Raw genomic sequence first — 27,568 nt, forward strand, 5'->3', positions numbered from 1 at the left:
GCACGACGTCACGACGTGACTCCTCCCCAGTTGGTGGAAAAAGTACTCAAATAATGTTTTACTTATGTAAAAGTATCAAATACTGCAATGTAGAAATCATCTGTTTCAAAGTAAAGTCCAAAATTCAAAACATTTAAGTGTAGAAATGACTAAATTTAGTCTGTTACAAGTAGCCTAAGTCCAAAATTGAGTGAAAGTACGAAAGTATTGGCATCAAAATGTAGGCCTATACTTAAGTACAGAACTTGAGAAAGTGTAGCCTACTTTACCCAAAAGAGATATTAGACATTTGTCTCACCATATATATATATTTTTCTTCTAATTTATGTAATGTCTTAGATTAATCTTTTATTTATTAATCACGTTACTTAGAAAAATCATTATATTTTTGTATTAGCTTTTAGGGGATGTTTTATTTATTTATGTTTTGACAAAATGTGGGAAGGGACCAATAAAAACGTGTCCACAACCACAACCCACAAATGCCAATGGGCAATATGGGTCTCGAGTCTCTCGACTCTCGACCTACTTATAACTCTTTGCTCTCGACCCAATGTGCAAAACTGTTCCTTATAGGCCTACAGTACTTGAGTAAATGTATTTATTAGTTACTTTACACCACTGCACTGCTCCTCCCCCTGCACCCCCGCTGCGTTGCTAGCGGACACTCACGCACTCACACACACCGAGAGAAGGACCGTGAAGGCTGCAACTTTTACAGCAACACGCCACCACCGACCACCCCCCCCTTCTCCCTTCCAAAAAAAGAAAGAAAGAAATAAAGAAAGAAAGAAAAAAAGGAACAAGAAGGGGGAAAAAAAAAATCTTTTTTCTGGCCAAAAAAATGGCCGCAGTAACAAACGAAGGAGGACCCGAGGAAGATAATTCCTCCTCCCGGCGGACGCTTGTCGACGAGAACGGCCCGGTGGAGAAGCAGGAGGAGGAAGCCGGCGAGAGGGAAGAAGAAGCAGCGCAGCAGCAGCAGCAGCAGCAGCAGGCCTCCTCCCCGCCGCAGCAGCCACCACCACCGGACTGCGAAGAACAGGAACCGGCGGCGGACGACGACAACACAACGACGGAGCAGCAGCAGCACGGAGAAATGGACGTGAGCGGCGGCGGAGGACACGGTGCGACGCAGGAGGAGGAGGAGAAGCCTTCTCCCGTTGTCAAAGACATGGCTTCTCCGGCCGAAATTAAGAAAGAGGAGGACGGCGGCGGCGGCGGTGGCGACCAACCGGGAGCGACTAGTCCGACTTGGCCGAGCGGCAGTGGCGGCACCGCCGAGGCCGAGCCGCCGGGAGAGGACGAAGGGGAGGTGGGAGACGGTGTTAGCTGCAGCCGAGAACAAAGAGCGGAGGAGGAGAGCGGGTCCTCCTCGCCTCCTCCCGGAGGAGAGTGCTGCACAAAGAGCACGGAAAAACCCCAGCATGGTGGTGGTGTTGCTGCTGCTGGTGGTGGTGGCGGCACCAAGAGACGGGCCAGTGTGGAGATCTCCTCCTCGGACGGAGAACCGTTGAGCCGCATGGATTCCGAAGACAGGTCTGTGTGTGTGTGTGTGTGTGTGTGTGGTACTTGAGACACTTTAAATCCATTTAAACCTCTGTGACTGTAGATTGTAGCCTATATGTAACCAAATGTATCCGCAGCGGGTCCATTTGGTTACATAGGTTACACAGTTGGTAACATGGCGTTCACAGTTTACACGCTCAAAAGTTTAAAACGGATACATCAAACGCGGAGGATTTTACTGTGTGTACCGTTAAAATGTTGACCATCATGGACCAATGACCGTAATCGAGTTTTACCACGCCGTACGTAGGGTAATACAGCTTCCCAATGTGCGGTGCTAGAACTTAATAACTAGGACATGTAGACAATATTGGAATTAGTCATGTACTTGAGTACATTATTCGCTTTGCACATTTCTTTTTTTATTGGCATGTCTGTGGCTACAGCATGGTGTGCCCCCACAGTCGGTGAATGTTTATGAAGACAGTAAAATAGAAATGTTTATAGAGGTGTAATCCCGTGTGATTTAATACTTTGCCGGTGTTTAGATTGGAGAGAGATTTATTGCCACTATTACAAACACACAAACAGTGAGAGAGAGAGGGGAGATAACGGGGTGCACACAAAGGGAGAGAAGTGTGCAGCGTCCATGCCATGGCTGGGCACTTGTTGCCTGAGGCCTTTAAGGCCACAAGCAGACCAGTCCCACAAAGAAAGAGAACCCCCCTAAAGTCTACTCTACGAGGACTCGGAGGCCTTGATTTATACTCTGTTGTGAGGGCAGTGTGGTAGAAGAGATTACATTACATCAGTTGGAGGGTCAGATGAGATGTCAGGCCATAAATACCTCGTCTCAAGAGATCCCAGAGAAGCATGTTGTTTTGTAATGTAGATAATTGACTTTGATGGTGAGGACATCTTCCCTCTGTCATTTATCAAGTTTATTTTTAAATTTATTTTAGTTTTCCTTAATTTTGAGCAAAATTTTTTAGACTAGCGTCACACGAAGTATGCAGACCGACATTACCACAGCTGATGTCACGGACAGAAGGCCCATACAAGGAGATATGCATGTTTGATACACAGGTGCATTTTGATGCACAGGTGTGTTTATGTTTTTTAATGATAATGAATTCATAATTTGAGTCACAACTGTATTGCTCATCTGAGCTTTTTGTATAGCAGATCAAGAGACTTATTGGACAAAATACTCTAAAACATAAGGAATTTAGACTTCACTCTTATGGATAGAAAGCATTGCCAGCTCTCTCAACATGCTAACCTGTCCTGTTCATACTGTGCAGAATCTCTGAACGTTTCATTTTCAAATTTTGGATGAAGGATCTTTTACTCTTCCTTGCCATCCTCAACTGAGCTGAAAAATACTAATTTACTTAGAAATGGCACCACCATCCATATATATCGGGTCAGGTTTCATATTTGGCAATTGTAATACTCTGCAAAAAGAATCATTGATTTTGTCTTTTTGGAGCCAATATACCATCTGCACAAATCATCTTTGGCAGACACAACAGTTCTCAGTGTGTACGCATCAACCAGGTCAAGATGGTAGGAAGTGACACGCAGCCGCTGCCTGCTGTGAAACTGGTACTTTAACGCCTACGCTGCTTGCTCATCAGTGCTCGATGATAGTCGATAGCTTAAAAACTCAACCAGGAACAAGGGCCTACTGTTACTTGACAAGATTGTTGTCCTTTAACCTCTTAAATCCTCTATTCTTAGTCAAACGCACACAACGTTTTGGCTGTTGAAGTAAAGATTAAGGGCTAGATTATTGCTATTTATAAATATGCATTTATGTTTAGCAGTGTCACTATAGAATAAATGATGAGGTACGCTTAACTAAGATGGATCTAGGAGAGGATGGTCCTGTGGAAATTTCTACAGCTCAGCAAAGTTTTGAGATTAAAACTTGGATCAGGAAGATTTGAGATGACTTGCTGAGCTGGCACTGTTTTATATAGCTCTGGTCCATCGCTTTCACCTCCCGCATTGCTCCCGGTGAAGCTCTGACAGACCCGTCGGGAAACGCATGGACTCGAGATTGTCGGCCCCGCCGAGCGCTCAATACTAGTGAAAATAAACAAAACCGTTTCACTACTCACCAAACCAAAGGTCGTTTTGCGTTGTTGAAAGTCTATTCTCCGCGGTGGTGAACCTCTCAGCACCCCACCTACTCTGTAAAATACATTATTTTTGTCATGAAATAAAACGCACCCACCTCGAGCCACCTAGCGGCCACTGCAGATACAATGGTTCACAACCCGGAAATAAGCGGCGGTCGAGTTGGATGCACTTTATTTCATGCCAAAAATAGTGTATTTTGCAGAGTGGGTGGGGTGCTGAGGGGTTCACCACCGCGGAGAATAGACTTTCAACAGCGCAAAACGACCTTTGGTTTGGTGAGTAGTGAAACGGTTTTGTTTATTTTCACTAGTATTGAGCGCTCGGCGGGGCCGACAATCTCGAGTCCATGCGTTTCCTGACGGGTCTGTCAGAGCTTCACCGGGAGCAATGCGGGAGGTGAAAGCGATGGACCAGAGCTATGTTTTATAGTGCATAATTTCCATGTTACTGCACCCATAGACTGCTCACAGTCACCACCGAATTGTGCAGTCATAAACCAACACCTGTGACATTTTACCATGGAGTTCTATTCAGTTTGACACGTCGGTACCCTGGTTCTGATACCATAGCATATAGTCTAGGCCTTGTAATTGATTGGTATGTATGTTATCACTATACCGGTAAATGTAATACATTAGTTCAGGAAACGACCAGGAGGCAGTATTCCGCCTTTCCCATACATTTGTCAGAAAAGATGGAGATGTCCACATTGTGTAAGGGATGTACTTGTCAGAACCTTAGTTTGCAAAGGTTGTTCCCAACTACATTAGATGAAGTCAAATCTGAAACAGACTCTTTCACAATATTGGAAAAGCAGCATAGCCACGTTAGGATTGCAAAGAAATCGGCACAATAGATCGTAGAAGCAGGTTTTGTAGCTCTCATAATTTACATTACATTTTTCAACCAAGTGTCCATGTGGTGATCATCACCACCACTTTTGGGGGACACTAGAGAGCATATTGTCCAGTCTCCTGGGGCCTGAGAACACCATGTACTCTTGCTGAGGGGACTGAGCCGCATGATGGAGAAAGTCCAAATGCATGGTAATAAAACGGCATTGAAAACTGGGGTGCATTCAGAAGCTAGTAAAAGGTTAGCATGCTGAATGCAAAAGTCTTCTACGTTGATTTGAGTGTGCATAGGCTACTTCCAGTAGACCGCATAGATTAGTTGATTCAACCCCACGCATTGTTAAGGCCCAGTTGTGCACATTTCATGTTAAACCCTGATTTATATTTAGTTGTACGTGGGTGTCGCACACCGAAAGTAGAAGATCTACAAGCTCACAAAGTGTGAGCTATACGTTCTGACTGAGCTTGTATTATCAGTGTGACTGCAACACTCCAAAGAAGTGTACCATAATGCAACTTGAGACTTGTTTTGGTTATTCTACTCAATGTTATACTTATTGTGTCATGGCTAGCTCCCAGATTGTTTTAACTGTACTTACTGATCCAATCCATTACTTTAACAGTAGTCAGAGAAATTATTTGAGGTCACTGTCACTGTGCAAATGTTGGAGATTTGTTTTGTTTCTTTGATGACTAACATGCTTTACTTTCACATTTCAAATCATGCTTTTTGACTTTCACATTCATTTAATGCACCGGTAGGTCAGTCATACTGATATACTGTAGGCCTAGCAACTTAGTTGTCTGCATATTAAGATTCACTTGAATTTCTTTCTCTCAGGGGCTTGGGAGATGGAAGAGAATTCATTGTCTTATTTTCAATTCTCAGTATCTGCATCAGTAGCGGACATGGTTGTGATGCTTATCGTAGTTCATGAAATATGGAAGGCTGCAGCATTTACACATGAATCTGTTTGGGTTAAGCAGTATGGCCGGATGATGTCATTGTTATTTAGTTGAGCTGTGGAACTGCTGGATTGGTGTAGGTGGTGCAAGGTGTGATTTGAGGGATGCAGCCGTTAATCAAAATGATTGATTTAAAAGAAATTGAAGTTGGTGTAGATCAGCTATTTGTGCGCCACACTGCTTTACAACAAAGTAAGTGTGGTTTATGAAACAAAACGATAGTCGATTATAAAATATATTATTGCAGTTTTCATAGAATAATCGCCAAGAAGTTAGGGCTGTCACGATATGACATTTTACATGACGATTAATTGTCACTCAAATAATTGACGATTAACGATTTAATTGTGTTTTTGTCGTTGATAATTACATTTCTGTTTGGCTTTTAGGCTTTGAAGTTGTACATGGTAGATATGACACATAACCTAAATATACAAAGAAATTACTGACATATTTGACAACTTACTACCTAAAAAATAACTTTGATAGTGGAAATAGCCGATCTACAAGCTCACAACACGTCGCGATGCGACGCGTTGTGAGCTTGTAGATCTGCTATTTCCACTATTTCTGACATTTTTCAACATTCACGATTATGACGATTATGACAAAATAATTGCGATAATGTCAAATAATCACGATTAGACGATTATGTAATAATTGTGACAGCCCTACAAGAATATAATAATAAAATAATACTAACAATAGCTCAGATTATTTAGATTCAAAACATGGTCGCCCCAAATCGCATCAAATCCACCAGTTACTCCTAAACGTAACCTCAGTGTTCAGTGTTTTGCCCAATGACAGTAATACAAGGGGAGCCCGGGTTAAAACTGGGAACCTTTCCGATTCCCAAGCGGCTGCTCTACCTCCTGAGCCCAAGTGCAATCGAAAATGAGTATGATGTGCATGTTGATTTAATTTTTTGTAGGACAAAGATGTACAATATGAATTATAAAGTTAAAACTAAATAAGAAATGAGCAATGTAGAATGCTTGGTTTGTTTGTATCTTTCACTGTGACATTTACAGACAGATTTGAGGACCGTCTGGCTCAGGCTAGGCTGTCTAGGTGCGAGAGAGGAGAGAGGGGTAGAATATGGTGCATGACACAAGCAGTTCTTATTAATTTGAACAAGTTGCACATATATCAATGTCAGTTAAAGAGATATTACTCACTTCCTATATTTTGGTTTTGGTATGGCGCTGAAATAAAGGCATTTGATTTGAATTAAAAGGAAATTATGATGTTATGCTGTTTTTCCCCCCAGCCATTTGAAGCTAAAAATGAATAAACTGGTCTCAAACCTTGGAGTGACTCAGTCAGAAGCCAGTCAAGCCTTGTTTTGGTGCGCACACACTTAGACCACGATGGATTATTGATACAGAAGCATGTCTGCTCTATATAGTATATCTGGGACCAAGAAAAAGGTAGCGCTTTACCTCGATCACGCTCTCAACTCGACCGTCATCCCAACTTCCATTACTGCCTCTGTCACTCTCTTCTACTTGCTTAATGGCAGCATTTCTCCCCTGCTGTGAATTCCATGGCCCCTCCCCCTACACCACCTCCTCCACCCTCATCTGTCCTGTTACTTTGTCAGAGACGGAGAGCCTGCATTATAGTGCATGTGTCGCACAATGAAAGTAGCCAATCTACAAGCTCATAATGCGTTGGGCTGCGACGCATTAAAAGCTTGTAGATCTGCTATTTTCGGTGTGCGACACCGGTGCGCAACTGAGTATAAATCAGGCTTACGGGACAGAATCCTGTTGTGGAGGCAGCTGCAGTCACTCAATAGTAACTTTTGTTTCCCCTCTCTGGCACAGAACAGAGTAGCAGCTGGAGGCCTTTGTGTGTGTGTGTGTGTGTGTGTGTGTGTTGTGTGTGTGTGTGAGTGCGCACACGTACGTACGCTCAGTCGCACGCATACACGGTTTGTGTAAGACTGGGTGTCTGTAGTACGTGTGTATGGGTGAGAGACCGTTTCCGAGGTATCGCTCTACACTGAGGCATGTTGTCAATGTTTCTACCCGCGCCGCACAGAGAGTCCGTCTGTGTGAGAATGACCCGGCCATATGGTGACCTGCGTCAGCTCTGCTTACACACATTTGGGTGCCGTCAGTGCTACTTGCGAACAATTAGCGGCAGCCACAAGTCCCCAGCGCTTGTGGGTTTGGTCTGTGGCTTGTCAGTTTGTCAATTTGTTCAAATCCCCCAAATTACCGTGACCACAAGTTAAAAAAATAAAGTCCAATTCTCTGGGAAACATAGAACAGCTGGTCTGGTAAAATAAGATGAAAGCATCGACAGAGGCAGGCTATGTCCTCTGCACATATCTTGGCTGCTGCTGCTGCAGAAGAAGATGATATAAGTCATGTCGTCGCTGTCGGGCATAAACTTTGTATATCCAAAACCGTTTGCTTTCCAGGAAATGGAAAAAAGAACAAGTGCACCAATGGATCCAAATTTAGCTATTTGGTCACAAGCTGTTGTTAATACCTTTCTTTACAGTTTACAGTTTAGGCATTTAGCAGACGCTTTTAATCCAAAGCGACTTACAATAAGCAGATAAAACATCACAATAATAAACAGGATAATATAATATGTCAATACATCAACAGCAATATAACAAATGCAAATGGATATCTATCTAGGAAACTAAATAATCAGTCAAGAAAGGGTTCTAAAAACCTAAAAACAAATGCTGACTAGCTTCATGTATGGTCATTGAGTGTTTCAGTAGTGCTAAGGGTTTTGGTGGAGTCTGAAAAGGTGAGTCTTCAGTCCACGGCGAAAGCTAGCGAGTGAGTCCGTTGTTCATTGGATCGTTATTTATAAAACTGACAGAGACACTTAAAGGGATAATTCACTTTCAAAAAAACTTTTGGTAATTGTATCGTCTAATCAGGCTTTTGTGAACACCCTGAACAGTTTTCAGTTGCTTGATTCAATATTTAGATATTTTGATGTAAATGTTATCAGGCCCTCCAGGCCCAGTGCCCCTCCCCACACCCATTGACTCATACTACCCTCCTAATATGTGAGCTGGCTGTGTTTTTTCGATAACATTTTTCATTTATTTTTAATAATTAAAAAATGAAAAGAGTTATCGTAAAAAGCACGACCAGCCCACGTATTAGGAGGGTAGTATGAGTCACCAGAAAGAATAATGGGTGTTTTTAATGAATCTTATCAATCATGGTTAAAATGGAGATTGAAGTTACAATGGGTGTCTATGTGGAGGGGCCCTGGAGGGCCTGATAACATTTACATCAAATATCTAAATATTGAACGATGATGCTCTTGTCTTGTATTTTTTTGTTGTTTTTTACACACAGTCTTACTATTTCCACCTTCTCTTCCTTCCTTCTGTTTTGGTGTTGTGCGTTGTGCCATGTGTTGACCGCCACCAGCATCAGCAGCACACTGATGGACATGGAGAGCACGGCGTCCAGTGGGCGCTCCACGCCCGCCATGATGAACGGAGGCGGCGGCGGGGGCTTGGTCAGCGGCCCCGGGTCCACCAATGGCTCGGTGACGGGGGGCTCCAACTCCTCCAAGACCCTGGGGGGCTACACCTGCTGCTGGGACAACTGCCTGCTCCTGTTCCCCAGCAGCCCCGACCTGGCCGAACACATCAGGTCCATGCATGTGGACGGACAGAGAGGAGGGGTCTGTTTGTCTCTTCTTTATTTTTTCCCCAATAGTTTCTTTTTTTTAATGTATTTTCTTTTGTGTTTTATGACGAGACAACAGCCAACACGGTACAGGACATTAACAAAAACATAGACAAAATCATAAGCCAAAAATAGCTGCTCTTCTATTGATCTAGATCGGTAATGTTTTTGTGACATTTTGTGTAGACCAGTGGTTCTCAACCTGTGGCTCGGGACCCCCAGAGGGGTCCCCAAATTATTTTGGAGGGGTCCCCAGAAGTATAGCTAAATGCTAACATTGTTTTCTCACTCAACAGTAAACAGACCAACATAAAGTTTAAGTGTATAGAGGGTATCTGCACATTTCAAAGTGACAATTTGAGGATTTTTTAATACCTCTAAAATGACAAATTAAACATTGGCCAAATTGTCAAATTAGAAGCAAACATTTTGAAAATAGCCGTTGTGAGCATGTAGATCGGCTATTTTCAAAATAGAACCGTGTTATACAAAATCTAATGCCTCAACTCTTAGTGCTCCTCAAGGTGGGGGGTCCCCGTTAACACTTCTGCTGCCCCCTACTTTGAAGGGATGCGTTTTCCTTGCTGCCACGCCGCTTCCTCCATAGGCCGCCGCTCTTATTTTTAAGGGCCGAGCGGGAATTTGCGCAGATTTCTTTTCAATTTTCTTTCTTCAACGTTTACCCCATCTAGTCACGTGACAGTGTGTAGACGAGAGGGTGTCATGGCGGCCCCCATGCGATAGCAGATTGAGCTGTAAACATGCCAGCCTTGGGATCAAAATGTATTTTTTCGAGTAAATGAAGTCTCTTTATGGATCAATGGATTTCTAATGGAGGAGCTTCACTTCGCGTGGGGAGTCGGTCTGAAAAGGTTGAGAACCACTGGTGTAGACGGGAGGGAAAAAAAGTACAGTGCCGACTCTGGTTCAGTCAATAGGGTTAACACATTTGACTGCTATTCCTTTCCCATTTTCCCTGCCAGATTGATTCATAATAATAATGTATTGTATTTGTATTGCACTTTTCATTCACAGAGAATCTCGGAGTGCTAGAAAGGAATAGGTTTACAGTCGTTGTGACATTTCCGCCTCTATCTTCCAGGTGTTTGTGTGTCTGTGGAAGGGCTGTAAAGTGTACAACACACCGTCCACCAGTCAGAGCTGGCTCCAGAGACACATGTTGTCTCACAGCGGAGACAAACCCTTCAAGGTGAGAGCCCCACCTCCGCCTCCACTCCCATCGCACATTGTTCTGTCTTGCCGAGTGGAAACCTTGCATGTCCAAAACCAGTGCTTCTCAGGATATGGGAAGATAGATGGAGCCAATGTAGTTGTTATTTAGTCCCAAGCTCATGTTGATACTTCTCATAAGTTCAATATTTATGCAACCTGCAGAGACTTAACAATTTTCAATGGTTAAAATAGCAGGTCTACAAGCTCGCAACGCTTTGCAAAGCATTGTGAGCTAGTAGATTGGATATTTCAGTTTATTTTCGTACTCTTGTACGACGAAGTAGGCATTAAAGGTTGGGTAGGTGATATTGTTTGGTAAAAAAACAAAGATTAAAGCATGATGTTCTGATAGTGATCATTGTTATAGAGTGTTTATTCAGTCACAGGGGTCTCCCTGTCTCCATCTCTTTAATAAACAGAAATTGTGTTAATAGTGCTCCAGTTCCAATTATGTCTGCTCATTTCTTTGTCTCATCACTTACAATTTCACTTGAGTTCTCTATCCTGATTGGATAAAATGTGGATCCCGACTTGAAAATGCTTCTGTTTTCTAAAGAGCTGGAGAGATATGGAGAGAGACATCTGTTACTGAACGAACACTCTATACAGTATTGAGTACTATCCGAATAAAGAGCTAATTAACACTTATTTTAACCAAAGAAAACCATTGTTTATTGCTGCCCGACGGCAACAATAATCTGGTTGGCACGTAATGAATAAATCACCTGTTACTTTCCCTCTGTGTATAGATCACTGTTTCTCTCCATCTGTCCAACCCCTCAGTTCAGTGTTATATTATACATTTTAGACTATGTTGCCCTCTCTGTCCTCCCTACAGTGTGTGGTGGGGGGCTGCAATGCCACCTTTGCCTCACAGGGAGGGCTGGCACGCCACGTGCCCACCCACTTCAGCTCCCAGAGCTCGTCCAAGATGTCCAGCCAGGGCAAGGTGAAGGAGGAGTCACCGTCCAAGGCGGGCCTCAACAAGAGGAGAAAACTCAAGAATAAACGTCGGCGCTCCTTACGTATGTATCCCTCACTTTGACCTATTCCTGTCACACACAATTATGACATAATTGCCTAATAATTGCAATTACGTGAGATAATAGAATAGAATATTTGCCATTAGGGATGTGAGTGACTGAGTGAGTCGACGTATCCAGGCCATTTAATGTCAATCAATATTACTTTTTTTTGCTGGGCAAACAGCACATTGCACTGTTTTATCGTCAATCTTGACAAAATCATCCCATACCGCACTCTTATGTGACACTGCCATTTCCAAGCGAGCAGAAGGTAAACAAAAGAAGGCAAGGTGATGTTAACCGATTTAGTGCCATTCCCGAGATATCTCGCGAAATGTACTCGAGTATCTGTAGTGCCATTCCCAAGATATCTCGCGAAAAGTAATATATTACTGTAACGGCGGGTACATTACCGAGAAGAATGGCCGGAGGTCCGGAGCCGAAATCCGTCGCTGATTTGTCATCACGGCTCCACGAGCACAAAATAGTCATCCCATAACATTGAGGTGGACGGGGGATCTCATCTTTAATGTCCATTATCTCAAAACTACACTTAAGAAGCGAAGATGGAGGCAGATGCTCGCTTATAAAGCACATGTTAAAAAGGATCGATCCGAGCCGCCATGACACCACGTAAACAATGATCGATTCCGGCGCAGGACGCGATGACGTCAGACCGGAAGTGTTTACGCTATGGACTTCTGGCCTTCAAAATAAGACAACGGGAGTGAATGGGACCTGAAGGAGGCACTCTGGACATTATAATCCGTTAATGTCTGGGGCTCAGAATGAGTTAACACATAGACTGCCATTATTTTCTTTCGACTTTGGTAGTTCCCTGACACGCTACGGAGCCGATCACAAAAGACTGCATGTTGATGCGACCCAGCGTTCCAAAGCTACAAGCTAACTAACTGGCACTAACTAGGACAAAGAAATATATTGTCAAGTGGCAGTCAATTTAACAAAGTTAACCGTCAAATACTCAGTGTTGGTTTAATTAGCTCAAAAGGGTGTACAAATGTAACCATCTGTACAATCTTATGAGTTTCATTAACTAAGCAATTTTGTCAGTTGAGTAAGTTACTCTGATGAAGACCAAGAATGCCTAGATTGTAAATGTTATTTTCTGACCGTTAAGGGGAAATCAAGTTTACTGTAATACAATTTAGGAGAACTCCATGAAACACTGGCTGCATTTGTTTATAACATAGTTTGTTGTATATAGAGAGAAACTAGTTTTGAAGTTAAAGAGTGACTGAGATTTTGAGACAGTAGGAGTGCAGAGTTAAATAAGACACAAATGTATTTGATACCACAATGCCAGAATTACTAAGAAAGTTCCTTCTGTTATCGATTGAATTGACGATGAAACCAGTTGTACGTTGTACTCAAACTGTGCTAATGTTAACTCTCAAATACCTGGAACGCGCCCGAGTCGCGTTAGATTTTAACCACTTTAACCATTATTTTATGCTTTAACTTTAGAAAAATAGCAGATATACAAGCTCACAGCGCGGCACCGAGTGCCGCGCTGCGAGCTTGTAGATCTGCTATTTTTGAAAAATCGTGAAAATGAGTGCAAGTCTTTGAATGTCTTTGACCCGATCTTTGACCCGACTTCTAAATCCTTCCTCTAAATCATGCTGTTCTCAAACCTTTTCATGTCAAGGACCCCCAAAATTACAGGTATTTGGCCGCGGGCCCCCCATCTCAAAATATGTTGTTCCAGGGACCACCCAGAAGTAAATATTTAGTTACAAATGTACGCTTTTAAGTAGATATATTCAATGATTTTTCAAAAATAGCAGATCTACAAGCTCGCTGCCGCGCTATGAGCTTGTATATCTGCTATTTTTCAATAGTTAAAGCAGTCAATAATCCTAGGCCTAAATGGGTTAAACTTGCATGGTGGTTATAGATGGCGACGGATCTGTTCGATTCTGTGACATTATGGAAATTACTGTACACCCGAATGTTAAATAACACCAGCTCGGAAAAGTCAGAGAGGCTCCATGGACTTGACAAGCAATTCACCGTTTGTCAGCCTTCTGATTGGTCCCTGAGACTCCCTGACTGGCCAACCAGAAAAATACATTCACTTTTTGCAAGCGGGGGTGGAGTTCTGCAGTCGGAGAAAGTGGGAGCCGTCTTTCACCGGCTGTCCGCACTGCGGAGCACGGCCAGGCCGCTCGCGACCATAGCGTTTGCGATCATTGTAATGAATAAGCTTCAACAGACTAGTTCACATGGACCTTATCAATGGTCTAACTTGTTACGTTTGGGTACATATATTTTAAATGGGCAGAATTACGGAAAGCCAGCTATTATGTGAGGAGAACAGGGAGGAGAACAGATTATAGTTCTCCTCTTCCTACCCAAGATGCAATGCGCGATTTCTATTCTCTCTCTGATCCAGAGGATTAAACTAATTAAAACATATATTTTTGGGGGAAAATTACTGTTTTGCTATGTAATTACTGTACCTTTTTCTTCCCTTTTTATTAATGTCACGTAGATGTGTTTTTTTTGGTACTTTATATAGCTGTAATGAGGCTATGAAGGAAAAAAAATCCCATCCACTTCCACTATAAAAGAATCTGCAATAGTGATTCTGTCCCACTGGGATTAAACAAATTAAAACATATATTTTCGGGGAAACCCCCTGTTTTGCAATGTAACTACTGTACCTTTGTCTTCCCTTTTTATTAATATCACCTAGATGTTTTTCCTTTGGTACTTTAAATTGCAATAATGAGGCTATGAAAGAAAAAAAAAATCCCATTCACTGCCACTATAAAAACAATCTGCCCAGGGTTAATGTCCCATCATAGTAACAGGGCAGAATGGGGCGGGATTTGCAAAAGCCTGAATTGTTGGACATGAGAGCACAATTTCCTACAACTGGACACTGACTGGATGTCTTTCCCCCTTAATGCATAACCGTTTGCACACATTGAACATTTTTAAGAAAGGTTGATTTGGCACACACTTGCTTAGACATGCCTGTAAGTCAGCATACATGAATGTACTAGCTCAGACCACATTGCTTCTTCTCGATTAGCACTGTGTCGTTTTGCCCACTCTGACCTTGCCTCTTTTGTTTGTGTATTTTTACAGCCCGACCCCATGATTTCTTCGATGCCCAGACCATGGACGCCATCCGTCACCGGGCCATTTGTCTCAACCTGGCTACGCAGATCGAAGGCCTAGGCAACGGACACAGTGTCGTCTTCCACAGTACAGTACGTTCACACACACACACACACATGCAAACACGTATACATACAAGTATACAACTCTTAAACCACAGCCTGTACATAATATATACAAATCCACAGAGCGGCAATCACAACTGCGGTGTCAATGGCAACCGATTCCCACCGCAACTACACGGCAGCGCTCTGTGGATTTTTCTATACACACAGTATCCCACGTAGTGAGTGAGGTTGTGACTTTATCACGACATGTACACAATATGATATTTATCTTATTTATCATACAAAAGAAACAGATAATTTCCCATTCACCTGTCATAAAACGAGCTGTGACTGTTATAAGTAGCTTGTGAAGTGTGACAGGACCACATTGGACAGTAGAAAAGTAGCTTTCCACCAGCCCTGGTTGCCTACCCAGGGCCCGCAAAATTTGGTAGTCAAGTCATAGCCTATTGGAATGGAATATGAATGGGTGTTTGTTGCTCGTAGATTCAATTATGGCCAATCAAATGATATCCTTTCATTAGTGAGCTCGGCACAGTTTACAGTTTACAGTTTAGGCATTTAGCAGACGCTTTTAATCCAAAGCGACTTACAATAAGCAGATAAAACATTACAATAATAAACAAGATTAAATGTCAGTACATCAACAACAATATGACAAATGCAAATGAATATCTATCTAAAAAAAACAATATAATCCGTAAAGGAAAAAAGGTTTCTAAAACAAAAAAAGCGACTTACAATAAGCAGATAAAACATTACAATAATAAACCAGATTAAATGTCAGTGCATCAACAACAATATGACAAATGCAAATGAATATATCTATCTAAAAAAATATATATATATAATCCGTAAAGAAAAAAAGGTTTCTAAAAAAACAAAACAAAACAAAAACAGACACAACAGCAACAGCGTACTGATTGCTGACAACGGTGTCATGGAAGAAAAGCTTCAGAGCTGCAATCCCTAGACTCTTCTCCCTCCTGTCACCCAATCTGTGGAATAAACTCCACAGACTGGAGTGCTAGGTACTGAACATTCAGTTTTATTTAAATACACAATGGAAAATCTTGAGACAAATAAATATCTCTCATCAATAGTCAGAAGTAGGCAATACATTGTGTAGTGAAATTGAATAGTTTACATTGTTCATACATCAATTTTCAGATATTACATTTTGTCTGTATCACTGTGGGATGAGGTCGCTCGGCTCATCATCAGTTGTTGGTTTCTCCACATATTGATCATGCACACACCTGATGCATGTTCCTGGCACTGTGGATCAATGAACACCAATGAAAGACTAGTTGACATATCACTATTGACTCTGAACAGTGGCAGAATGTATGAGTAGGAGTGGAGGGCGGGGTGAAGTCGGCTTTGTGATGCTGGCATAATGATATTTATGCAGCTATGAGATCCATTGTCGGGCTGCAGGGTTGTGACTCTCCAAAAACTGTTAGCTGTCTTCAATGATATTAGTGAAAGAACATGAGGAAGGATGGATGAGGATTGTTGGTATTCAGTGCAGAAACAGGCAAGACCTCATCAGTTGGCAGGGAAACGTCCAGAACCATTATCTTGTTGCAACCTGGCAGGGATTACACATGCATCTTCCACATCTCAGCTGGATCTAGGTATCTAGTTCTCTCTGTCAGTGAGATTCTCAGTTTGTTGGTTTGAAGGGAAGTGTTGCTGAATACTAATGCACAGTCCACGAAGGGCTGGTTTCGCTGTTGTCGATTATGGGTTGTGGTCGATATGATCAATTCCACCATTGGTGAAGACAACCCTGACTGCCTGAGGCGGTAAACCTGAATTGGCCATGTCCATGCTGAATGTTTTCAACCTGTCATATGACAGATATTCCTTACTAATGCATGACTTCAACTAGGGATGGGACAATAAGCGATATTATCGATAATCGATAAACGAGCTGCATATCCGGTACCACTTAAACCCTTTGGTAAAAGGTACTTATAATACACATACTTGATACAGTCTTGTTTTTCTCTATCAAATGTCTTTGCCAAAAGACGCGTTGAGACGCGGTGTGAGCTTGTAGATCTGCTATTTTTTGGCAGATGTTCAGCCCTAGGATAATGGTAAATCGTGATTTCTTTTCATTTTGTCACAATAATCGTGATATGATATTTTCATATCCTCCCATCCCTAACTTCAACCTCATATTTACTGCCAGGTTGAAGATGTAGTTTCATTGGCAGATATTATACAGCGAAGCTGGTGTTTCCCGCTCGCATATATGTGATAAGTAACACTGCCAGGATCTGCATTTCAGAGTTGAAAATGATTTGCTGCCTAATGGCTGTTGCAACCTGGGACTTCTCAGGTCCAGGAGGTGGCCGATCAATAGCCTACCTGATCCATCAAGAATAGGAGTGATCTCAGCCTGGGAAGTATTGCTTCATGTCAGAAGGTTGAGAAGGAACCTGTAAAAATTCAATTCAGTTCAATACTATCTGAAGGCATGTGGTGTTGTTAGTTGCATTTGATTTCCAGAAAACCTAGATCAGCTGTCAAGTAAGACACGCCTAATTGGTTATATTATTAAATATTATAATATATTAATATTAAAGGACAAATTTACAATCTATTAAATTAGTTCAATTAACTGTTACACTCTTACCAGATTGGGCCCTATTTTTTCCAACTTCATGGTCATTCACTTTGACCCCAGCAGGGGGAGTCAACCATAAATCATTTCATTTTATTTTTTTATGTTGGCCAGAAGTTCATAAATGGACACCACTTTCAGACATTAAAACTCCTCATTAAGTATAAAGTCTGCAGCTAGAGTTGTTCATCTTAATTTGTCTATAAATAAATGTGCCTTGCTGATCTTTCCATCCAGGTAATAGCCAGGAGGAAAGAAGACTCTGGAAAGGTGAAGGTCCTCTTACACTGGACACCTGAAGACATGTAAGCTAAGGCTCCAACTAATAATTATAGTTATTCTCTTAGTGATTATTCCATCCATTTTTGACCAATCGAATAATCAAGACGCACTCAAATGTATTTCTATTTCATTCAAATGTATTTCTATTTCTATATATATATATATATATATATATGAATATATTCCTCTGTCTCAGTCTGCCAGACGCGTGGGTGAATGAAAGCGACAGGCCACAGCAGAAGACCAAAGTGGTGCATTTATCCAAGCTGCCCACAGACACGGCTGTGCTGCTAGACCCCAACATCTACAGGTGTGTGAGTGTGATTTTACTGACTTATAACGGTGGCAAAAACGTTACTTTGTACCTACTGTAAATCAAGTTTTCTTTATTAGGCTAAACCCCTTGAGATGTGCCATCTCGTTTTAGAGGGGGGCCCCATCATAAATACATGTTACAATTGTTACATGTATACAGAGTAGAACAAATCATAACGTGTGTGTAGCTAGTAGTCAACCTAGCCGTGTTAGCTCAGGTATACAAAGGGGAAGGCTGCACAGGTTGAGAACCACTGGGTTGGCAGACATGTTTTTTTTAAACTGATATCTGACTATTTCATTTCCAGGATGTTCTTCTAATGAAGTCCAGAGAACGTACCAATGTCACATCCTGCTATCGCGACCAATGAGGCGTGGCCCCTCCCACCTTTGTCCTTGTTGTAAAATGCTTCCTTCCCGCCACTCTTCCACCATGACCGTCAGACACGTGTCTCTTCGTGAATAATTTTCCCTGGATCTGTGAAAAATCTCCCAAAATCTCTTACTGGCACGTTATGGAGTGGGAAGTGTTGCTTCTATGTTTTAGGTCAGTGGTTCTCGAAGTGGGGTCTGGGGCCCCCAGGGTTCCTTGAGATGGTTCCAGGGGGTCCCCAGTTAAATGATTGATAGTTAGGAACCACATGGACTCTTACAGGTCTGTAACTCTTGAGAGTGTACAAATGGAAATGGACCCTTAACAAGTCCATTTGGCTCCTTTTGAACACTTTCGGAGTTATGGGGGTCCTTGAAAATAAAAAGTTTGAGAACCACTGTTTTAGGTAACGCTACTAGACTTAAGAGCTAACTGAAGCAAGACGTAACTGACGATATTGTAGAGACCTAGACATTTGTAGAAAAAAAAACTGTCTTTGTAAATACTTTTGAAGATTTGTAATATATTTTTGTACTTTGAAATTTTACTGTAATGTAGATAGTCCTCTTTTTCTGCCAAACATTTTTTTATTATTATTAATAGATGTTCTAAAATGGTAACAACATTGCGTGTGCGTATAGTTGACTGGTCTGACGTATATTTCTTTTTTTATAATTCCCGCTGCTTTTCCTTGTATTTCAGCAAGCAACAAGCAACAAGTCATATTCTTGAGCCAAAACTGGATCTCTTAGTTTTTTTTTTAAATCAAAGCACTGGTCAGATTTCCAGGTCACGTATGAACTGTTCCAACCCAGTGGGCAACCATTCCACAACAGGGAAAATAACATGTTTTATTTTTATTTCTTAATAAACATGCGACTGACAATTGGCTAACTTTTCCATCCCACCACCAGAACTTGTTTTTTTCATTAGTGCCTGTAATATTTTTTTCACTGTATCCCAATGTGACCACGGTGCTCTCGGGAAAAGAACGAGATCATGCACCAGGGAGTCCTAATCGGCAAGAGTGTGGTTTATTTTGGGATGGGCCAGGAGGTAACTACTGGATATGGCATCAGTCGAAGCCACAGACCAGGCCAATACATGCTCCTTCCGACGTCGGAAAATCTTAGTGTTCGGACAGGCTTTCCGAACTATATTTCGGAGAGGTCTGGAGGTGCACAAGTTCAGAGAGAAAGTTCTGGGATCGCCCATCAAAAGTTCTGAATGACGTCAATTTGTAGTTATATCACCTCACTTTCCAAAGGAATGTTTGGACGTAGAAAGGAGCATTTACCGGGTTTGACATGCTTTGTGAACATGGTTCATTGTACATACAGTATATGTGATAGGAATGTAGCTTTTCAGTGCATGAGAATAATATGCTCACATCCATAACTCTCTGTTGAGCTCTACATCTGCTTAGGGGCTGAAATTCATTTCTTGGCTCTGCTTCTGTCTAAAGCCTGATGTGCCCTGTTGTTAGATTGAAAATAATTTATTTTAGACGCGCGGCAGAGTATATAAATTAGGCTTGAATGTCGTTGTGGATGTCACCTTCACTCATACTGCTTTTAATAACTTTGAACAGGGCGATTGACCATATTCACACATTTTCTCTTAGAACGTTCAGGGGTGAGAGGCCCAACCCTGTGTGACATAAGAGCAAGTGTGTATATGCTCAATGAAGTCGTGTGCTCTTGGTGTGCGTTTCTGTCTGTTATCTACAGTGTGCTAACAATAGGCAAATAAGGAACAGTATTACTATTTCACTCCGCTGTTTGCCGTCTGTCTGGGTAGCCTTTTGCATGTTAGAGCAGTGGTTCACAACCTGTGGGTCGGGACTCATGACTTTTTGGGGAGGGTCCCCAGATGACAGTGAAGCGACAACATTTGAATCACTTTTAAGACCCTTTTAATACCTCAAGAAAAGAGAAATGACTGTATCAAAAGTAATCAACAAACAAGCTGTTTTCACTATGTGGAACAGAAAACAAACCCCTTATAAGTGGGGTCACGGCCTGAAAAGGTTGAGAACCACTGTGTTAGAGCACAGAGAGTCTAGACTAGGGGGTAATAATATCACTCCAACTTTGAATTCTGTCAATACAGGAAGTTAATTCTTTGGGTATACATTGAGAGTTGCCATTCTCAGTATGGCCAGGACAAAGGTCAATCGATCAATCCCATCCCAGATACTATCCTGATAAGTGTGTGTGTGTGCTGATAAGTGTGTGCGTGTATGTGTGTAAAAATATGTGAGGTAAATATGCTCTGGCTTTTTTTGAATAAAACTGAAAATCAAAGTTTATTGTTTCTCATTGCTTTTATAATATTTTTTGCTGCCTACGTCGTAATGTCATAATCTTAGATTAGATGCTCCAGATTCAATTGACGACCCCCACAATCTGCAAGACTTCATCTTAAAAGACCTTTGACTAACCAATATTCATCACCCTTTGTTCTAAACCTGGTATTTGGCCTTATGACCTAGATAGGCCTACTTACTATTAAATACAGATAGAATTAAGCTAAGCCACTGCTATGGGTTGTTGTTCAGTAACGGGTGTCTCCTTGGTTCTCCAGCTCTTTGATACACAGAAAATAAGCTTGTTTTTCAGCCTATCGGGAGATGGTACCTATTCATCAGCCTAAATGTTATGTTTCAGTTAATATTTTGTCTGATCATGTAATAATGTCTCCTGAATTTTCTGTCAACTAAAGGGCCGGGGAGAGAGGCAGACAGGGACATGTGTTCCTGAACACTACAGCAATGAGTGCTATCAGCATATAAAGCTATTTAACACCCATTTTATAAAAAAATATATACTTATCTTAAATATGAGTTCAATCAATGTAAAAACATTTCCTGCATTAATCATCCTGTTAGACACAGTCCAGTAGGTGGTGGTATAGCACCGAAGAATAAGTTCTACAGAGACGCTTGACGCGTGATTATGGATCCAACTGGGAAAGATGGATGGAAACGGCATAGAGCGCTCGTTTTCACAGTTATTGTCCACGACACTGCAAGCGGCGCGAAGGCCAGCGGCCCTGGCCGCGAAGAGCGGGCCAGGGCCGCGCGGCCGGCGGAGCGCCGCGCGAGTTACGAAGCCGTGGTGAATGCAATCGTTATATTTATGCCCAGGCCGTAAGGCCTGGGCAAGCGCACGATAAACGCCATGATAATTGGGTACCGTGCACCTCGCGCGGTCCAAGTGACTACAACGGAGCGCTCCCTACGTCCGGTTCAGCCAATCACAAGCTTCAAAAATGAGTCCGGGGCGTGGTTATCCATCTTTCCCAGTTGGATCTATAATCACGCCCCCCCATTGACAGTTGTATTTTTAATAAATCGTTATTCAAAAGTCATGACAGACAAGACAATACAAAACAAGACAGTACAGTACAAAGCAACACAAACACGAATAACAAGTTATCAATACAGAAACAATCATAGCCAGGGGGAATTACTAATCGAAGATATTAAAATTTGACCACAAAAGAATAGTCTTTTCAGCCTTCTTATTTTTTGAGTCACGAATTGTTTCAATGTAGACCTACTGCTTCAATCTCAAATACCAATGATAGACTTTAATATAGCCTCGTGTAGCCAGGCTTACTCATCTGCGAAGATAAATTTGAATATGGATGTGACATTTTTGGAGGAGGCCCTGGGCGCAGACCTATGGGCGTACGTGTCGTGACGATTCTGACGAAGTATTATGCAGACGTCATATTGAGTGGCCGGAACAAGCAGCAAACAACAACTGTGGACATTAGTGATGGCTGGACTGCTAAAGAAGGTACATATGGAGGTCATGTTATTGTTTTGTTGTATTCACTGTTCGTATGTGTATTAATTGTCTATGCAGTCGCGTAAAAGCGGCTCCTGTATGATAATCATACGGTTATAGAATTATTTGGTTTTATTTAATCCAAGAAGGTTGTGTTAACTGTTATGCTAGCAGTCGCAAAGTGCTTTAATGCCATTGGTATCACTAGCTGAAGAACAGCTAAACGAATACCAGAAAAGTCGCCCTCTTTCAAAGTCGCCCCAGACTCGTTTCCCAACGGGTCTGTTGCCTTAAGCTAGATGCAGATTAGACTAAAATCAAATCTGTGCTTCTGGGGGTCCCTGGAACAAAAATGTTTGCAATAGGGGTCCATCCGTGGAACAAAATATTTTGAGATGGGGGTCCACGGCCAAAAACACATTTTGGGGGTCCTTAACCACTGATAGGCACATTCTACAAATGTCTTCTAAATCATAACAATTTTCTGAAAAAAACTTATGTTGCCATCAGTGTTAAACACACAATCTATAATTTTGGCATGACTTAAATACAAGTTTTTATACTAGGATGCAACACAAGTGTGCAATTCGAGGTGGATAATATAACGGCAACATTAAAATGGTGTGTGTTTTCTAGTCAGTGTTGATGTTATAGTGTGCATAAACTCTTAAGTCACTATAAGGCTTTTAATGGGCATATATTTTATCATTTTTGAAGTCCACGCTCTGCTGCCTGAATAGATTTATCCACAAAAATCCACTAATCCAGGTTGTATGAGAATTTGACCTAAAGCCTCAATGCCGTATTTGAGCTGTTGGACTAATGACAATGTTATACTGCAATCGTTTACACAAATAATTCTGTCATCTTGTCCATGGCATATAGCTGCAAATCTGCGATCAAATTACAAAGGTGTTGGAATATTTTATTGCAGTGGTGGGAGTTGGTATAAACCTTCCTATCCTCAAGGATACCCATACCTCTCAGAGTTACAGATGTGATCAGACACTGGCTTGTCTTATGTTGTAGTTTGATCCCTTGTTATCCTGCGTCTCTTTTACCCTGTTCTGTAAAGCATTTTGTAATTTAAATTTGGAAAAGCCCCCTCAAGGAACCATAATGGTTCCTGAACCCCACTTTGAGAACCACAAGCATAAAGGTTTAGCTATGCATATTCTTTTGCCTGCCGACAGAAATGCAGACTATGTAAAAACAGTTGGGATTTGGGAATAATGACGATAAAAGTTTTAAAGTTGTTTAAATTTAATGTTTGTGAATGTCTTATCTGCTTCTTTCTAGACCACAGGTCTGGTGGGCCTGGCTGTGTCACAGAATCCTCATGAGGTAAGAAGGGACTCACAGACAATGAATACAGTCTCCCCAAAGATGCTGGTGCATGAAGTTGGCAAGTTGCAGTCGAAATCCAAAATTTGATAATAATGTACTCCTTCAACCATGTTTGTGTTCACCACAGCGCCTGAGGATTCTGTACACCAAGATCCTGGCATCGGTACAGACCATGCCACAGGACGCCGCCTACAGGAAATACACTGAACAGCTTGTCAACGATCGCTTCCAACTCGTCAAAGCGGTACGTGCCAATGTCACACTAAGAAAAAACACCAGCAGGATGTTATGGTATCGACTATTAACCACTTAAACCCTCTAGTCGATACTTGGTACATAAATCAGACCTGCATAGTCTCTAGACTATACTTGGACCACTTTTTCCCCCTACACCAAATCGTGTTGCAAAAAATAGCCGATCTAGAAGCTCATGTGCCACATTGCGACGTGTAGTGAGCTTGTAGATAAGCAGTTTTTTGGCTAATGTTCCCCCGAGAATATGGATGCAACAATATCAGGGTTCCCACGGTCATGGAATTCCTGTTAATGTTTTGAAATTAGAAAAATATTTTTGCCATTACTGTAAAAGTTTTGGAATTGATCGAAGGTCCTGGGAAAAATGGATATGCGTTGTCTTTGGTTATTGTCTCCACCAGCCGAAGGCTGAGGGAGAGTATGTTTTCCCCTCCGTCCGTCCGTCCGTGCGTGCGTCCGTGCGTGCGTCCGTCCGTCCGTCCGTCCGTTTGCTCCGGCGCCGTTGGCCCGGTCGCTGCCAAACTGTGCACACACACTCCCTCGACACCAATTCAGAACCTCTGCCCCAAATATTTCACATGGGCCTGTTCTAGCGCCACCAGGAGGCCGACTTTTGCAAAACTAACTTTTGCCAGTACTCCTACAGATTTTGTCCAAAAATCACGTAAATCAGTAGACAGTATCTCTACAGTCATGTGATCGACATGGATGTGTCAGATTTTCCATATTCCATCCTGATTGGCTAAAACTGGCTTTCAAAGTTTGCAGGATTGGTCAGTTTTGAATAAAATGCCTGAAATCCTGAACGCAGTGTGCGATTTTGGTGAAATTGTGCATGCACATTCCCAATAGGCAGAGGAATAAATGCAAATCAAATAAAAATCAAATCAGCCTCACGGTGGCGCTATAACAGGCCGATTCATGTTTTCACCTATAACTCCACCGATTAGTGTCAAACTTTGTATGCGCACTCCTTAGAGGCCAAGGTAAAACCTTTTCCCTGCATTTTTTACATCAGCCTTTTATAGCGCCATCAGGAGGCCGACTTATGTAAAACACATTACATGCCTGACCTGGTGGAGACCTGTGCTCGGAAGAGCACTGCTTCTAGTTGATTTTGTTAACTCATTTACTGTCACCATAAATCGACTTTGAGGGTTCCCTGCCACAATTTTCTTACCTTTTGACGTGTCCATCGTGCACGATCCGCATGCACGCCACGGTCCGTTCACGGTGTGCACGCTTTATTTTTGCTACACTGCATTTGGGCATTGCACATACTGTAGGAGTAAGAGACTAGTTATTGCGCTGAATGATTGTTATAACTCATTGCTGAATGAGTTAAATATTCTGGAAAAGTTTTGGAAATTCATTGATGAAAATGTGTGGGAACCCTGAATCATACATTTTATGGCCATCACAGTGGTTAACTAAATGAGATTAAGTTCAGTACTCGTACAGATACAAGAAGCTAAATGCAATTTTGTGTGGTCCACAAAGTACCGTGCTACAACAACAATGGCATTAATAAAATAAACAGTACTCTGGAACTACACAAGAAGACACCCTTCAGTTGCTTGTTGGTGAAATTAGTTCTGTTTAGAGAGTGTTTTGCAATCAGATTGATCAATTAAGTCTCCCCTATCGATTCAAAGGAACCGGATGTTGGGAAGCTGGAGCAGAAGATTAACTGTGGTCAAATCGAGGAGGTAATTTTCCAGGTAGGTCACTTCTCACTGACACCACAACTGACACACTGTTGAAGCTGACTTTAACTACTTAAGCCCTATTTTATACATGGTAGTATGATGATGACGCATGGCAGAAATACTGTACCTGATCTTCCGATTCTACAAATGCCTTCTAAACCAGTAGTTCTTAAACTTTTTTTTGTGCCAAGGACCCCCAAATATATAAATATTTTGCTGCGAACCCCCCATCTGAAAATGATTTGTGCCAGGGACCCCCAGAAGAGAAGATCTTTGTTCAATAGAAAAAATAGACACCATTGCTCCAAACAACACCGAACTTGGCACAAACATTGTTCACGGGGTCTATATCAAAAGTAGGAATTGAAAAATCCCCAAAAGGTAGCACATCCCAAATTTAGAGCACACGTCTTCAATCACTGAAGTATAGTTTATTACAACGACCTTCATCAGGCATCTGTCTGTTAAAAGAAAAAAGAATCTTTCAGACACCGATTTTTCAAAAATATTATGAATGAATATGTACAAGCAGATGTACAAGCTCACTTTTACATTCGCTATCTGCTATTTTTGAATATCCAACAAATCTAAAATGACACAGATGCTTTCCCGGTTTTAAACCGATTGTAGAAGGGTTAAGCGATATTTTATACGTACATAGTGTTGTGATGGTCGGATGGCAGAAATACCACCGCTATTTTTGTTACCACAATTCATTGTTTATAAAATATATTGTATGTAAAATGTCTTTCATGTCCTTTTATTAAAAATCAAGCCCTTTTTTGATTTTCAATGTTGTGTGCTTCTTTCTTTGCAGGCGGAGTGTGAGTTGGCTCTGTCCAGAAAAATGTCCGAGTGGAAGCCATGGGAACCACTCATTGAAGAACCCCCATCCAACCAGTGGAAATGGCCCATCTAAACACGGATATTCCTTGTAATATTATTTCTGTTTGTTTGTGTGTGAGATCCATGCCATACTTATAAATAAATGTACAAATAGTAAAACAAATAAGAATGCCTTATGTATGGTCTTCATTTAAAGGAAAACAACAATGTTTCCTGATGAGTCGCATTGTATGGCTGTGATTTACATGTTCACAACATTACAACCAGACATGGTCTACTAGAATAATGAAAGTTGGCACATTTTACGACATCCACGACCATAGATAATCAAATTAGACTAATCTTGTTTTGAATGAATGAATATGGTTGAATAAGTTGGCAAATGGACAAGGAAAATAGATTGTCCGTTGATAGATTGTGAGGGCTTTTTGACCATATTATATAATTTTTGTTATCTATCAAGAACTTGCATACACAAATGTATAGGTGTTTGTCTTGTTGATGCCCACGATGAGATGTAACTATATATCACTGTATATATCATGCGAGAGTCTCCGAGACTAAGCACATACGGGCTCATGTTAAAAGTCGTATTGGTAGAAAGAAGAGTGGCAGCTACTTTTTATGAAGGTGATATTTTGCGTCTCTTACCTGAAAATCTGTGTTGTCGACAAGCTAGTTAACAAATTAAACAAAAAGCATTGCCCTGCCCTGATAAGGCTGGGACTTTAACTGATTAATTGCGATAAATTAATTACAGAAAATTAACGCGATTAAAAAAAAATTACGCATTTTAATCGCACTTAGTTTTTGCACCACAGAACCTTCAGTTTGGGGCATACCGATCATAGCGATGCATCATGCACCAACCAAGAAGAGAAAACAAACGCAAAGGGAGAAGTAGCCGATCAGAGCGCTTTGCTTGGCCCAGTGGATGCGAAATTTAAATTGTAAAAACTCACTCGTTGATTCACTCGTACAACAAAATGTGTTTTACTTGAAAGAAAATGCTTCTCAGGTCAAATATCGTTGTGCGATTAAAATGCGATTAATTGCGATTAATTAATCACAGAGCCTGTAATTAATTAGATTAAAATTTTTAATCGCATCCCAACCCTAATATATATATATAACATATATATACTCTCTGTATATTGAGTATTTGAAGGTGTTTTGTCACTAATCCGAGGGCTTCGTCAATTATATTTGTGGTAAGCTGCAACATGCAAAGAAATAAAACAAGTAGACATGCAAGAAAGTACAACAAGCAAGCAATGTTATCACATTGACTGCAATTTAATAAAATTTGATGATTAAATATGTCAGTCTGTAGGGACAATAATGCCTTCAATTATTAAGTAGGCTGC

The 27,568-nt window shown here is 41.5% G+C and overlaps 2 protein-coding genes across 2 annotated transcripts; both read left to right on the forward strand.

Moving 5' to 3' along the window:
- Positions 1-703: 703 nt before the first annotated feature.
- On the forward strand, positions 704-20,505 carry aebp2 (AE binding protein 2). The gene is made up of 8 exons (XM_080754524.1): positions 704-1,539; positions 8,897-9,155; positions 10,263-10,370; positions 11,232-11,418; positions 14,539-14,663; positions 17,515-17,582; positions 17,756-17,869; positions 18,183-20,505. Exons 1-8 carry the CDS (start codon positions 845-847, stop codon positions 18,193-18,195), a joined length of 1,569 nt encoding a protein of 522 aa, XP_080610650.1. The 5' UTR covers positions 704-844; the 3' UTR covers positions 18,196-20,505.
- A 1,486-nt stretch (positions 20,506-21,991) lies between these two features.
- On the forward strand, positions 21,992-26,372 carry ndufa5 (NADH:ubiquinone oxidoreductase subunit A5). Its single transcript, XM_080754534.1, has 5 exons — positions 21,992-22,053; positions 23,344-23,388; positions 23,519-23,635; positions 25,302-25,367; positions 26,173-26,372. The coding sequence occupies exons 1-5, from the start codon at positions 22,033-22,035 to the stop codon at positions 26,272-26,274; spliced, it is 351 nt and encodes a 116-aa protein (XP_080610660.1). The 5' UTR covers positions 21,992-22,032; the 3' UTR covers positions 26,275-26,372.
- Positions 26,373-27,568: the final 1,196 nt, after the last annotated feature.

Source organism: Nannobrachium achirus, assembly GCF_963921795.1.
Source record: "Nannobrachium achirus genome assembly, chromosome: 23".
Lineage (NCBI taxonomy): Eukaryota > Metazoa > Chordata > Actinopteri > Myctophiformes > Myctophidae > Nannobrachium > Nannobrachium achirus.